The sequence below is a fragment of the Sphaeramia orbicularis genome, chromosome 14, assembly GCF_902148855.1.
Source record: "Sphaeramia orbicularis chromosome 14, fSphaOr1.1, whole genome shotgun sequence".
NCBI classification, from domain to species: Eukaryota; Metazoa; Chordata; class Actinopteri; order Kurtiformes; family Apogonidae; genus Sphaeramia; species Sphaeramia orbicularis.
The window spans coordinates 19,366,309-19,378,676 of NC_043970.1; the positions used below are offsets into that span (position 1 = coordinate 19,366,309).

At 37.7% G+C, this 12,368-nt stretch overlaps 2 protein-coding genes across 2 annotated transcripts; one reads left to right on the top strand and one right to left on the bottom strand.

Annotated features, from left to right (window-relative positions):
* Window positions 1-112: 112 nt before the first annotated feature.
* slbp2 (stem-loop binding protein 2) lies at window positions 113-6,688 on the bottom strand. The gene is made up of 10 exons (XM_030154625.1): window positions 6,567-6,688; window positions 5,725-5,786; window positions 4,345-4,468; window positions 4,063-4,131; window positions 3,847-3,927; window positions 3,173-3,316; window positions 2,545-2,715; window positions 2,259-2,421; window positions 1,526-1,646; window positions 113-778 (listed from the first exon to the last, which is right to left on the bottom strand). Exons 1-10 carry the CDS (start codon window positions 6,686-6,688, stop codon window positions 714-716), a joined length of 1,122 nt encoding a protein of 373 aa, XP_030010485.1. The 3' UTR covers window positions 113-713.
* Window positions 6,689-7,554: 866 nt separating this feature from the next.
* Window positions 7,555-11,780, top strand: zmat2 (zinc finger, matrin-type 2). The gene is made up of 6 exons (XM_030154285.1): window positions 7,555-7,594; window positions 8,316-8,415; window positions 9,131-9,254; window positions 9,558-9,631; window positions 9,719-9,864; window positions 10,714-11,780. The coding sequence occupies exons 1-6, from the start codon at window positions 7,574-7,576 to the stop codon at window positions 10,855-10,857; spliced, it is 609 nt and encodes a 202-aa protein (XP_030010145.1). The 5' UTR covers window positions 7,555-7,573; the 3' UTR covers window positions 10,858-11,780.
* Window positions 11,781-12,368: the final 588 nt, after the last annotated feature.

The following is a 12,368-nucleotide window of genomic DNA, read 5'->3' on the forward strand; positions in this document are numbered from 1 at the left end:
AATGTGATTCAGAGTTGTCACATAAAAAAAAAACAAAAAAAACTTAAGTCCAGGAAGTGAATTTATAACACTTTATTTGTATCTTTATTAATCATTTCACTAACATCTTGAAACCTTGCTCTTGAGATTCAAGCAGCAAAAAAAAAAAAAAAAAAGACAAATTGAACACAAGTAAAAGAAAAGTCACAACACAAAGTGACAGTCTTTCCCCCCTCAGAAACGAGGATTTTGTTTTTGAGAAAAAACAGAGGAGGAGCCTGATCCAGACGGACAACGGACAGTAAAACAGAGGGTGAAGACAATATAGTGACAAAAAAAAAAAAAAAAACCCGAGACTGAATAAGTGATTCATGTACAGAAAAGAGCAGCTTTTCCATTAGTGCAGGTAAATTAAACAGGTGACAAGTGCTCAAATGATGCCGTTTTACACAAATATACAACCAGAGTGCACAGGATAAGTAATGTTTCAGCTGTCCCACTCCATGTTCATATCGACGGTGTGTTCATGAGCGCCCAGGTAATCACAATGCTACCACGATTGAACATGATGAAAGCGGTCTGATGAAACTGGATCAGGACCAATCACATCCCTGCTGTTCTAATTTAATCTGTAGTGACTTTAAAACATGAACATCCTGGACACTCAGATGGTGCATTTAGGGTCCAGACACAGTTTGTCACATGAGCAGAACTTATGGAAATCCTGCCAACAGTCAGTATGGATTCCATAAGAACTGGTCAGAAACCACAGGGACCTGCTGGTCGTCGGAGCCCAGATCTACAAAGAAACAAGACCAGGGTTATTGTAGTCCATGCCACCACACATGAAAACTTGCAGCTGGTTCACTTAAATGTGATACAAATGTCAGATTAACGACTTGAAAACTAAAGATTATTGTGAACAATAAAACAAATTAAAATGTCCAGTAAAGTCAGCTCGATTTTCCCCACCAGTGTTGAGGCATGGTAGGACAGCACAGTAAAATAGATATACTACAGTAATTTGTTTCAGCAATTTTCCAGTGGAAATCAGAAACTCATTGATACAATTGTAAGAAAATATTTTGTCAAAATTGTTTTGCCTTTGTTATCAACTTTATTATTGTCGTCAAGATAAATAGATGATTGTTTAATGTTTTATTGTTTCATAGTGATTTTGATCAGATATTGGTTTAAAACTCCTGTTTATGGTCAGTATGTCACCAGTCTCAGTATTCAAAACTATTACAATACAATGTTTGTGCCAGTTTAATATACAAGATTAAATTTTTTTAAAAGTTGAGGGGAAAAAAAGGCCAATTCTAAACCCTCAAGAATTTACATAAATAATTAATAAAATAATCAGCCTCTGATCTCTTAAGTGATCTAGAAGATTACCACTGCGATAGATTCATTTTAACAGTACCAACAGTTGGCCAACAGATGGTGCTATTAGATAGTAAGTTTCGTACCCAATTACTGCTGCTAGTTTGTGGTCACTGTTGACTGATGTGTTTGGTTTTCATTTAGTATCATGCAGACTGACCTCGGGCACGGTCAGCCTCCAGCAGGAGGTGGATCCAGTCTGTCATGTTGTCGTTGGTGGTCAGCTGACTCATGAGAGGGCAGCTCAGACCAGGAGGAGAGCGAGGCAAACGATGTGCCTTCTGGGGAAGGAAGAAAAAAAAAAGCAGATGAGCTTGTGTTTCAGAATCTCAGTTTAACTAAAAATGATTCACCAGTAGTTTCAGAATTTTTGCTCATAAGACTGTCATGGGAGCTTCACATTTCTGAAAAAACAAACCATTTATCAATACAGAAAATAATCTTAAAATCTATTAACAATGAAGTTACAGCATTCTATCCTCTGAAGTTTGGGAGAACATGCACCAGTTTCAGCTTGAGGCCTGTCCTTCAGACTTGGTATCATTGCAGAGGTACTGCATAGTAAGAACCTTTAGGGTCATTACTGCATCATTAAGTATTAAAATGAATCTTAACTCCTCTAATCAGGTCCACTTCTCCCTTAGTAATAGTATGAAACTACAGTTATTTTCCTACCAGAGAAAAGCAGTTTCATCACATCCTTCAAAAACCAGCAGATTCCTTTGACAAAAATGGTGATTTTACCAAAAATTAAAAACCAAACTATAAGCCTCAATGATATAAACTCATGAGCATCTCAAAAGCTTAAGATGACACAGCTGTGAGGTGAATGTATTTTTTGTCGTTCGGAACTGAAGGCTCAGTGTGTGGTTACACTTTGATGCAGGTCTTACAGGGGATTGTGGGACAGTCCAGGGTCCAGGCAGATCCAGAACCGTTGTCTTTGACAGCGGAGACACAGAGGAGGTCTTAGAGACTACAGCAGAGTCCTTCTCTCTCTGTTTGTCACCTCCGTCTTCACACAGGTCAGAGGTCATCTTTGCCAGCTGGCACTGCCTGCCAACAGAGATCAGCACTTCAGAGAAAAATCACACTGAGAGGCAACGGACAACAAGGGCAAACAAATTTTTTGACAAAAGGGGGCATTTCACAGTAGAAGGCAGTGTGAGCTCCACATACAGCTGTTCCACAGGGTCCTGTGTGTCGCTGAGCTCTAGATGGGTTTCGCCCGGTGGGTCCCACAGGTGCAGAGCCCGCCTCCACAGACGCACCTGCATGTCCCAGGAGCGCCGGCTGTACTTCCTGTACTTGTTGGGGGTGGAGGGATGGAGCTTTGGATCCCTGAGGTGTCTGATAGGAAAGGATGACTGTTTAGATTATTCACATTTTTTGTGAAAGGATAGTTTGTAAATGGTAACATGTTAATGTAATTTTATTACAAACACTAAAATAAAGAAAAAATTGGAGTTGTCATTATTTATAGGTTATAATGGTAGCATTTTACTGGTCCTTGGGAGCAAATTTGTCTGTATGTGGCCCCTGAACTAAAATGATTTTGACATCACAGACTGTTAACCTCAGTGTAGATTGGACCCATGGGTTGTATGTTTGACACCCCTGCATTGGACGTTTTTAGGCAGTCTGGTTCACGTTGAATGAACAAATCAGTAAGTGCATGTGTCACTAACACACAAAGAAGCTAAAATAATTTTTGACCAAAGTTGGAAGCCATTGGTTTTTCTGCTTAAAAAAAAAAAAAAAAAAAAAAAAAAAAAAAAAAAAAAAAAACACTCCTGTGTCTTCTCACCTGGGGACCTGCTGCAGGTAGTTCTGGTACCCGCTGGTGTTCTTCCCATACTGGATCTGTTTTTGCCGCCGCTTCAGGACTGCTGCATTGGTCTCAGTGTTAGCCGGATCCGGTAGGCGGGGGTAGCACCGACCAAAGGGAGGCCTTCAGGGGAGGAGGCCAACTCCATTAGATGATTAAGTTTTGAGCTAATTATTGTTGACATATCTAGTTATTCCAGTCAGGTAAGAGAAAACCAGTACATATGCAGTGAAATCAGTTCACTGCATACCTTCATCTTCAGGTGATACAGAAAAAATAAACACTAAAGAAGGTTTTACAAACTGGTCATGTTGAGACATTGCAGATTCTGATCAAGATTTGGTTGAAATGTACCAGTTCTGGAGGGGAAAACTGGGCAATAAAACAGTCCCAGAATGGGATTGTGATAAAATGTACATTGGAAAGGTTAAGATTTAGGCATCTTCACCTGATACAGAACTGGTTCAGCATATTGGTAAAGCACTCCTTAGTTTAGTGCCAAAATAGTAAATTATAGATTAGTGTGAAATGGGTCAATCAGCTTGTCCAATAAAAGGCCTGTAAACTCTCAAACAACTTAGCTCAGATTAAATGTGAGTTTTTAAGATGTTGGTTTATTTCTAAGACTGTTGCATTTCTGAGCATGGACTGACCTCTTATTGTCCAGATCATCCGTCCCCACAGCCACACTGCTGGTGGACACTTTGAGGATGCAGCGCTCCAGAATGGACGGTCTGACCCGAAAAAAAAAACAGCACAGGTCAGACTGTTTAGAGGCCACCAACAGGAACCAAGCAATCCAATAATGACACTGAAGTACCACAACCGTAAACAGTAGACTTAATAATGGTAAAGACTGAGAGGTGAACCTGCGTGACTTGTTGGCAGCTCGTTCTTCTCTCACACCGACAGGAGGAGACCGGATCGGAGACGCGTTACTGAAAATAAACAGATAAATACAATAAAGTGACTAGACAGCCACCAAAAGACGTGGTCATGGATGACTGACCAGTTACAGGAACCTACACAAGGTTCTACACCGTTAGTACAAGCTGCTGAGTCCAACCTCAAACTTGAATTAGAGTCAAAACATTTAACAGTCAAAGGAGTGTCCACATTCTTTTGTCTGTGTGTCTCAGGTGTGTTCTGACCTGACCAGACTGTCATAGACTGAGCTACAGCCGGGGAGGAGCCATGGTTCAGGGGCGGGGTATCCGGAAGAGGTGACAGCAAGCAGCGGGTCGGAAAGTCCATTCCACACAGCCGCCGACCAGCCTTTAGCACAAACACAGGACCAAGGGCTGAAACAGAAGCTGTTGACACCAACAGTCAGCATTCAATAAGAAAAGACAAGATTTTAGACAAACAGATGTACTTTATTGATCCCAAACTGGGAAATTACAGCACAGCAGCAGCTTGACAATTTAAAAAAAAAAAAAAAAAAAACAACCCACAGGAGCAAACAAATGCAGCAAATTAAGCATAAAAACCAGATCTGGATTTAAAAAAAACAAACAAACAAACAAAAAAAAAAATAGATAACTAAATTTAAAGAAAACGGTATGATACAAAACCTAGTATAATTCAGCTGTGTTAGAAGAGATTTGGAATTCTCTTATGAGTTTAATTTATTAAAAAGAAAAAAAAAAAATCATGCATTTCTGAATTCCTCAAAATGTCAGCTTTCTTGGCCTCACTTCATACTGAGCTTATCATGCTAGTGATATAATACACAAATCTACATAATCGTCTTGAGACTTGGCAATGCATTTTGTCATCAGTAGGGGACAAGAGTTTCACAGCTTTACTTATAAAAAAAAAACTAAATAAAATAAAAAAAAAAAAAAAAAAAAAAAAAAGGCCAACAATTTCACTTCCCACTAGGTCCGCCTTTCCAAAACTCAGGGTCAGGACCTAAAAATTAGTCAGCGTTTTTATTGGGTTGCTACTGTCAATATATTTGCAATACTGTAAGAATTCATTTCCCCAGTTAAAAATAGTACAAGAGTTTATAAATGTTGGTCTCAAAGTTATGTAAAATGTAAGGAAGAAGCCAGAAATGTAACGCCAAAATTTTTTTTCAATAAGTGAAAAGGACAAGAAAGATGCAACAAGTTGACAGAGCTGTACAAAAGAAAAAGGCAAGAGATGAAAAACAAAAATGACCAAAAAAGTAAAATGTAAAATGGAGACTTCTTCATATAGTTTTGATGGTGGACAAGTCAGTAACATTGACAATATGGCCTTTCATGATGTCCTTTTGTAAACTTGGGTCAGGAAGAGATACCAAATTGATCAGTTGGATTTCAGGAACCACTACATTGTGATTTTTCTACCATCTGAGGTGTGGTCGGTCTGTCTGTCCTCAGAATCTGACAAACCTCGCTGATACTCAAACAGGAAGTAGAATTGTTATCACTATTTAGAACCATTCGACTCATCTGAAAAAGCTCAGTTGTACGTGTTTTGCTGCTTGGACCAGTTAGTTTGTCCATATGGACCTGAACCAATGCAAAAGGCCAAAGTTGTACAGCAATACAGACGCAGAAGTTGCAGCGTGAGCGTCTGGACTTCACTGCCACAGTGGAAAGGACTGTATGACAACAAGGTAACAGAGGAAATATTGTACACAGACAGACAGACATTTTTTGGTTAAAGCACAACAAGATATTTCTGAACTGTGGTCTTAGACCCACACCTGGACATTCAGACCCTCATCACCTCCATCAGCTTCTGAAAGACTCCACAGCCCTTTTCTAAACCATGTGGGTGGAGGTGGACTGGTGACATTCTGATCACATATGGCCACATTTTATTTTCACTGACAAGGCTGTTTTCCAGTGCAACATTTAGTCAGTTTTATTTCACTAGTTTCCTTTTGTCACGCCCCCTGCTGGACATTATCTCAGTAAATTGAAGGCTTCCAATTTTGTCACAATAATGGACCAATATATGCTTTTGTGCCTTTACTTTTCTTTACCATGAAGAATAAGATAATAGTTAATATGTTAAATTAAAATTTCTATCTACCTTTTTCACACCTGAAGTAGATGATTTACCCATGAACCTTCAACAACTTCTATCAAGAGTTTTACTTTAACTGAATGGTGGTTAAGTTACATTAGTTCATACATTTAAATCCAAATGTGCAACTGTTTCTTACAATTTCTGCGTCAAAAGGATATAATATAATACGTCTTTTAGGTCTTCTGGCACAAATTAAATCCACATGGTTGTTTTTTCCTCTCACTTTCTACCTGCTGCAGGTGTGTCAGACCTAACCCAACATACACCACTTTGCAGACGTTTCTTGGATATATTTCTGTCAATTTTCGGTGTTTTGCAGATGTCTATGTGCGTCTGTATCATTTACCGTTCGCAGGTGTGTGGACTGGGGTGTGGTGGAATCCCGGACTGTGGGGTTCTGGGACTGGGTACAAACCTGGAGGAGAGCAGCGGGCTCTGAGCTGACGGTTCCACTCCGCTGGTTGACATCTTCTGCACGTTTAAGTTTGGCGCCTTCTCTTCAGACGGACTGAAGCCATCCTTTCACCTGCACAGGTTTAAATCAGCCTCACCTGCGGAGGGCGGGGCCTGCCGAGCCGCACCGGAAAGGGGCGTGTCTGTTGCTGCTTTTTTTTTTTTTTTTTTTTTTTAAAGAACCACAATACAACAGAGAATATAAAAAATATATAATAATTACAAAAAACAAACAAACAAGCAAAAAAACCTCAATAACAGCCATAGAAATAGGGTATAATCCAAAATTCATATCCATATAATCCAGAATAAAGAATTCTTACAAAATGTAAAAAAAGACATTTCTGCTTGTTTTTGTAATTTCAGAGTTAAAATAATATATACACGTTATCATTGATCGACCAAATAATTCCTATCAGCGGATGATTTTGTTTATTTGTCTATATTTTGCTTATTATATTGGCTTTTTTGTTTAAAATTTGATTTTGTTGGTTATTATACTTATTTGTGTTCATTTTGTTGACTTTGTGATTATTTAATTAATTTTGATTCAGTGATTACTGGTTAAATCCAGCTATGATAGCTTAGATGCACAATTATACATTATTAAATGACAACCGTGTGCAAAAAAGAAAAATAACAATAACAAGACGCTCAGCTTGATCCACTGTGTATGTGTTTTAAGAGAAGCAGTGGGCAGTCCAATAAAATGACTAATTTACTCTTGAATATATTGTTATGTGGTACCATTTATAGTCTAAAAGGTTTCATATAGGAATGAACAGCGTTTATAAACAGATACATAAATATGGTGCAGGTCGTCTCTGGTCCTTCTAGTGTCGCTGTTATACCATTTTGAATTGTTTTACGACAGTCGTATTCCGCTTCGAGGTAAACAAGATGGCGGCGTCAGGCAGTGGGGTGAGCGGTCAATTTTGGTTAATTTTAACGTAAATCTAGAAAAATAACTTTAGTTATGTTGTTCTGTGTCTTTGCCCTTTGAGTTTGTGATCAGAAAAACTATTAAAAGCTCAGTGTAATCACAAGAAATCACACGGAATGGTTCGTTAGCGGCTAACATTAGCTCTTTTACAAATCCACAGTCAAAACAAACACTTAGAGGTCTCCAGTTTGGCTTAAGTCCATCTATGTGTTTTGAATCTTCAACTCATTCCTCCCTAAAGCTCTGTTTACGTTTAGACGTGAGTAAGATCTCCTTTCCGTGGTGATAGTGGATATCAAGATGGTGACTGTTAGCATTTGATAACAATACGAACAAAACAGACAGGGAAGAATGGTTTAAATTCTCTGGTATAATTTCAGTGCAAAAACTAATGCCTGTAAATGAAGGATATTAATTTGCTTATTTTAACTTATGTTTATTAACTGAAGTAGCTGGTAGAAAGGTTAGTTGTTTATTTTAAATGGTTATTGTATTAAAACTGCATTTAATTGGCTTTGGTAACATCTTCTCATTATTATTTAACTTCATAAAGAACCTGATTTATTTGTCACACAATTTTCTTGACAAATTTTTTGCTGGCTTTACAGATATTGTGCTTTTTAGGTGATTTTAAATTTCACAAAGGTGTATCCAAGTGTCCTGTGCTGATTCTCTTCTGTCTTTGTTTTGTCGTTTCAGTCCAGTAAGAACGACTTCCGTCGGAAATGGGACAAAGACGAGTACGAAAACCTAGCTCAGAAACGTCTGGCAGAGGAGAGAGAACGAGACCGACGAGATGGTGAGAAGATGAATAGATTGTCTCAGTCTCATTGAAATCTTTTCATATAGAAATGTGAAACAAAGTCCAAGAGATGGGTTTTACTGAAGAAACCTAGGATGTGTCCATTTCTTATTTCCTCATCTGTTTTCCAAACTGTAATAACTGAGTGATAAATTCAGTAAATTTGACTTAAATTACACTTCAGTGGTAAACAGTAGAGGTTGCAGGTGGAAATTCAACGTGTATATTCTTATCAAATGTGATGAGATTATTAAAGTATCTACAGGTACAGGTTCTGAGGAGGACTACTGGCAGTTAACCTGCTGCTGATTGGTAATAAAAAAAATTACTCCTAACTGTACATTGAGCTGCAACATTGTGCATCCTGATGTGTAAAGTCAGATAAGTCACTTGTGCAGGCAGAACTGCTGCTTTTTGAGCCTGCTGACTCTTGCTGCTGCAATAAGATGATTAACTGGCAAAGAAATTAGTCAGAAAAGTAAGATTTACATGCCAAGAAACTGGATGAAAATATGTCCTTATGAAATACATTTTGATATCCGCTTTAGATATAACACTCTAGTCCTGTAATGAAAGACAAGGTGTAGTTTCTCAGGTGTTGTTTGCAGAAAGTCATGTTTTTACATCAAGTTTATGTTTTTTCCACATGTTGGATCAATTACTGACCCTCTGAAGACTCAAACATGCAATTAAAAAGTTGTCTCTCTATTAGGAAAAACTGCACCTCCAGTCAAACGGGACCTTCTGCGTCACCGCGACTACAAAGTGGACCTGGAGTCCAAACTGGGGAAGACCATCGTCATCACCAAGACGACGCCTCAGGCTGAGATGGGAGGGTACCGACACCTAATCTAATCTTAACATTTGATTATATCCATTAGTCCCTAACTCAAAAAGATTCACATGTATAAAACACAATTATATTGGATAAACAATTTGTCAGAATTTATGAATCTATAAAAATATGACATCTCTCTGATCACAGTTTATGTATATATATATATATATATATATATATATATATATATATGTATATATATATATATACACTGTATATGTGCCAGGATTCAGCTCAAGTTAAGTCCTTTTTACTTTTTAAGTAAGTTTCTGCTGTCAGCTCTGACTATTTTTGTCTTTAGGTACTACTGTAATGTCTGTGACTGTGTAGTGAAAGACTCCATCAATTTTCTGGATCACATCAATGGCAAAAAACGTACGTAGAGCTTCTTGGAGACAGATTAAATGGAGTGTGAGTGACAAGTGTGTAAAACAGGTATGTTTGTTTCATTTTATTTTGCAGACCAGAGGAATCTGGGTATGTCAATGCGTGTCGAGCGCTCGTCTCTGGATCAGGTGAAGAAACGCTTTGAGGTTAATAAGAAGAAAATGGAGGAGAAGCAGAAGGAATACGACTTTGAGGAGCGAATGAAGGAGCTGCGAGAGGAGGTGAGTAGTGGGAGAGGCTGATTTTATTTTGCCTCAAATGTTTTCTAACTAGGGTAACAACTGTTACCATCATGAGATGGTGAGTTGTTTAATCTAAATTATCTAAACCCTCTTCCTTCAGTTAGAAAGAAATACTTTATCACAAACATGACAAATATAATCTCAGAATGTTCCACTTCTTCCAGCTGTTGGTGCTATGGGTCTATGCCAGAAAAATGTTGATGAAGCTGATGTTGTTTATGGAAAGTGAAACCGCATTTCAAAGCTTCCCTTTTCAGACACCAAGTAAAGCAGAATTTTATCCACGTTGTGTCTGTAGGGTTCTGATCAGGGGTTGGTAATTGCAGCTGTCATCCACGTATTTACCCACCCTAACCTGTCTGAAGATGTTTCTCTTTCCTCTTTGCATGAAGCAAATACTGAATACACATATCGACGACCTCAAGTTGTTCATGCCGTTATGGGAAAATGATGCAGTTTTTTTCGAGTTTCCATGTGGAGACATGAACTAGAGTAACATCTATTATCCAACATCAGTATCAGATGAGTGCAATCATTGTAGAAATGTGAATAGAGTTTGATAATTGGTCTGAACTGATGATAAAAGGTCTGCACCTACTTTCTAGTCAGAAGCTTTTCAATGTAATGTGTGAAGTTGCACATTTGTGACTTAAAGGTTCTAAATAAAGAAAACGAATATCAGCTTTACTAACCCAGATCAAGTGGGGAAAACTCTGTTCTCTTCTGTTACAGAAATAAATTGTACTACAGTTTTACAGACTTAAACCTAATCTGCTCATCCTGTCTGCTCTATGGAGCTGTCTGAAACGTAGGTGCTTTCTGTTTCAGGAGGAGAAGGCAAAGGCCTACAAGAAAGAGAAGCAGAAGGAGAGGAAACGTCGGGCCGAGGAGGACATAGACTTGGAGGAGGATGACGAGATGGCGGCTGTCATGGGCTTCTCCGGCTTTGGTTCATCCAAGAAAAGTCACTGATGAACATGACCAGCAGCTCAGCGGGAAACTGGCCTTGGCTCCATTCCCTCAGTCAGAAAGAGTATTGAAGACTCCCAACACAAGGAGGTGGTTTTCTGTCAGTAGAGGCAGTGGCGGCCATTATCCCACAGTCGTCCATCTCATCAGACTTTAATCATGAAAATATCACTGTTTGTTTTAGTGACATTAAATTCTGCAGCTTCCTGTCAGTGTGATCATACAGTTCAAGAAGCCACTGTAATATGACAGTACCAACACTCAGCTGCATTAAAAGTGTTGAAGATGGACAGAAGAAGTGCATCAAGACCAAAAAAAAACACACAATTTCCTTTAAGCCTTTCCTGTGTTTGAGTTCATCCAGATAAAACGATGAAACCAAACCACAGAAACTGTTTGTTTTAGCTTCAAGACTGGTGACAAAAACTAATTTACACAAGATGAAAACTTTCTTCTCATCAGAAATAAGATTGAATTCATGAAACGTAAACATTCAAACCCTGTCTGTGTATTAGGTCAGTTTAGGTCAAAATCATTTTTATAAGACGGGAAGGTATGATGAGAAAAAATAAAAAAAGATTAAAGTTGCACATCATTCTTGGAGATTGAAGTAACCAATTGACAGAAAAGTAATATGAATGTAGGTGAGGTAGAATAAAAAGTTTTCCTGCAAATTTATAACTTTAAGCCCGGAGAATATCAGTTTTTTGTTCTGGAAACTTGCAACTTTATTCTTAAAAGTTGAGTTTTTGTCTCTGAATATTACCCATGCTCCCCAGCTCAAATACAAGTCGGATGTGAAGAAATGGTTTGTACCTTTTAAAAGTTTCATTTTATCTTTTTATTTGACCTGTGATAGTTTTATTTGTCAGGTTACATGTTTGGAAATTATGATTTTAATAAATCCTTCTTTGTTTCTAATGCTTTTTTTTGTCAGAGTATGTATGCTTTGTTAAAAATGGTGAAAATGAACAGAAGAACTGGATTATGACCATGTTTTAAGTAAAAACCACAGACAGCATGTTGTCTTGTCACAATTAAAATTTAATTTACATAAAGTAAAATCAGTCTTATTCCTATGAAGGAGTTTTACTTTTTTTTTTCACTGTTACTTGACACTTGATTTATTAAAGATATTAAATCAAGATGAAGTTATAGCTAGTCTTGTAGTTGTCACTGATTCTGGGAATGATTATTAGTATTTTTTGTAATATGTTTTTTGTCAAAATGGTGCAACTTTTTCTGACATTCGGAATTTTATCAACAAATATCTTTTTAAAATATTAATATTTTGAGAGTATTACACTTTTTTTTTTCCAGTTTTTCTGTACTTTGGTCACCAAATCATTACAGACCAACAGCTGCAGTGAATTCATCTGTAAGCAGTTTTATTTTTATCCACACAATTAAAAACATTTCAGTTTCAGATGTTTCAGATGAATGTTTGGGAATCTTTGAGTCTTTAAACGCCTCATCTGTCAGTGTGGTTGCATTTACTATGTTGTCTCAGTTCA

What these genes read in the sequence shown, in the direction of transcription:
- zmat2 (XM_030154285.1), top strand. Translation starts at nt 7,574, where the DNA reads ATGGCGGCGTCAGGCAGTGGG. An exon ending in TGGCGGCGTCAGGCAGTGGG is followed by an intron (nt 7,595 to 8,315) that starts GTGAGCGGTCAA and finishes TTGTCGTTTCAG; the next exon opens with TCCAGTAAGAACGACTTCCG. An exon ending in TCACATCAATGGCAAAAAAC is followed by an intron (nt 9,632 to 9,718) that starts GTACGTAGAGCT and finishes TTTATTTTGCAG; the next exon opens with ACCAGAGGAATCTGGGTATG.
- slbp2 (XM_030154625.1), bottom strand. Translation starts at nt 6,688, where the DNA reads ATGTCAACCAGCGGAGTGGAACCGTCAGCTCAGAGCCCGCTGCTCTCC. An exon ending in GCTGCCAACAAGTCACGCAG is followed by an intron (nt 3,928 to 4,062) that starts GTTCACCTCTCA and finishes TTTTCGGGTCAG; the next exon opens with ACCGTCCATTCTGGAGCGCT. An exon ending in CAGGACCCTGTGGAACAGCT is followed by an intron (nt 2,422 to 2,544) that starts GTATGTGGAGCT and finishes CTCTGTTGGCAG; the next exon opens with GCAGTGCCAGCTGGCAAAGA.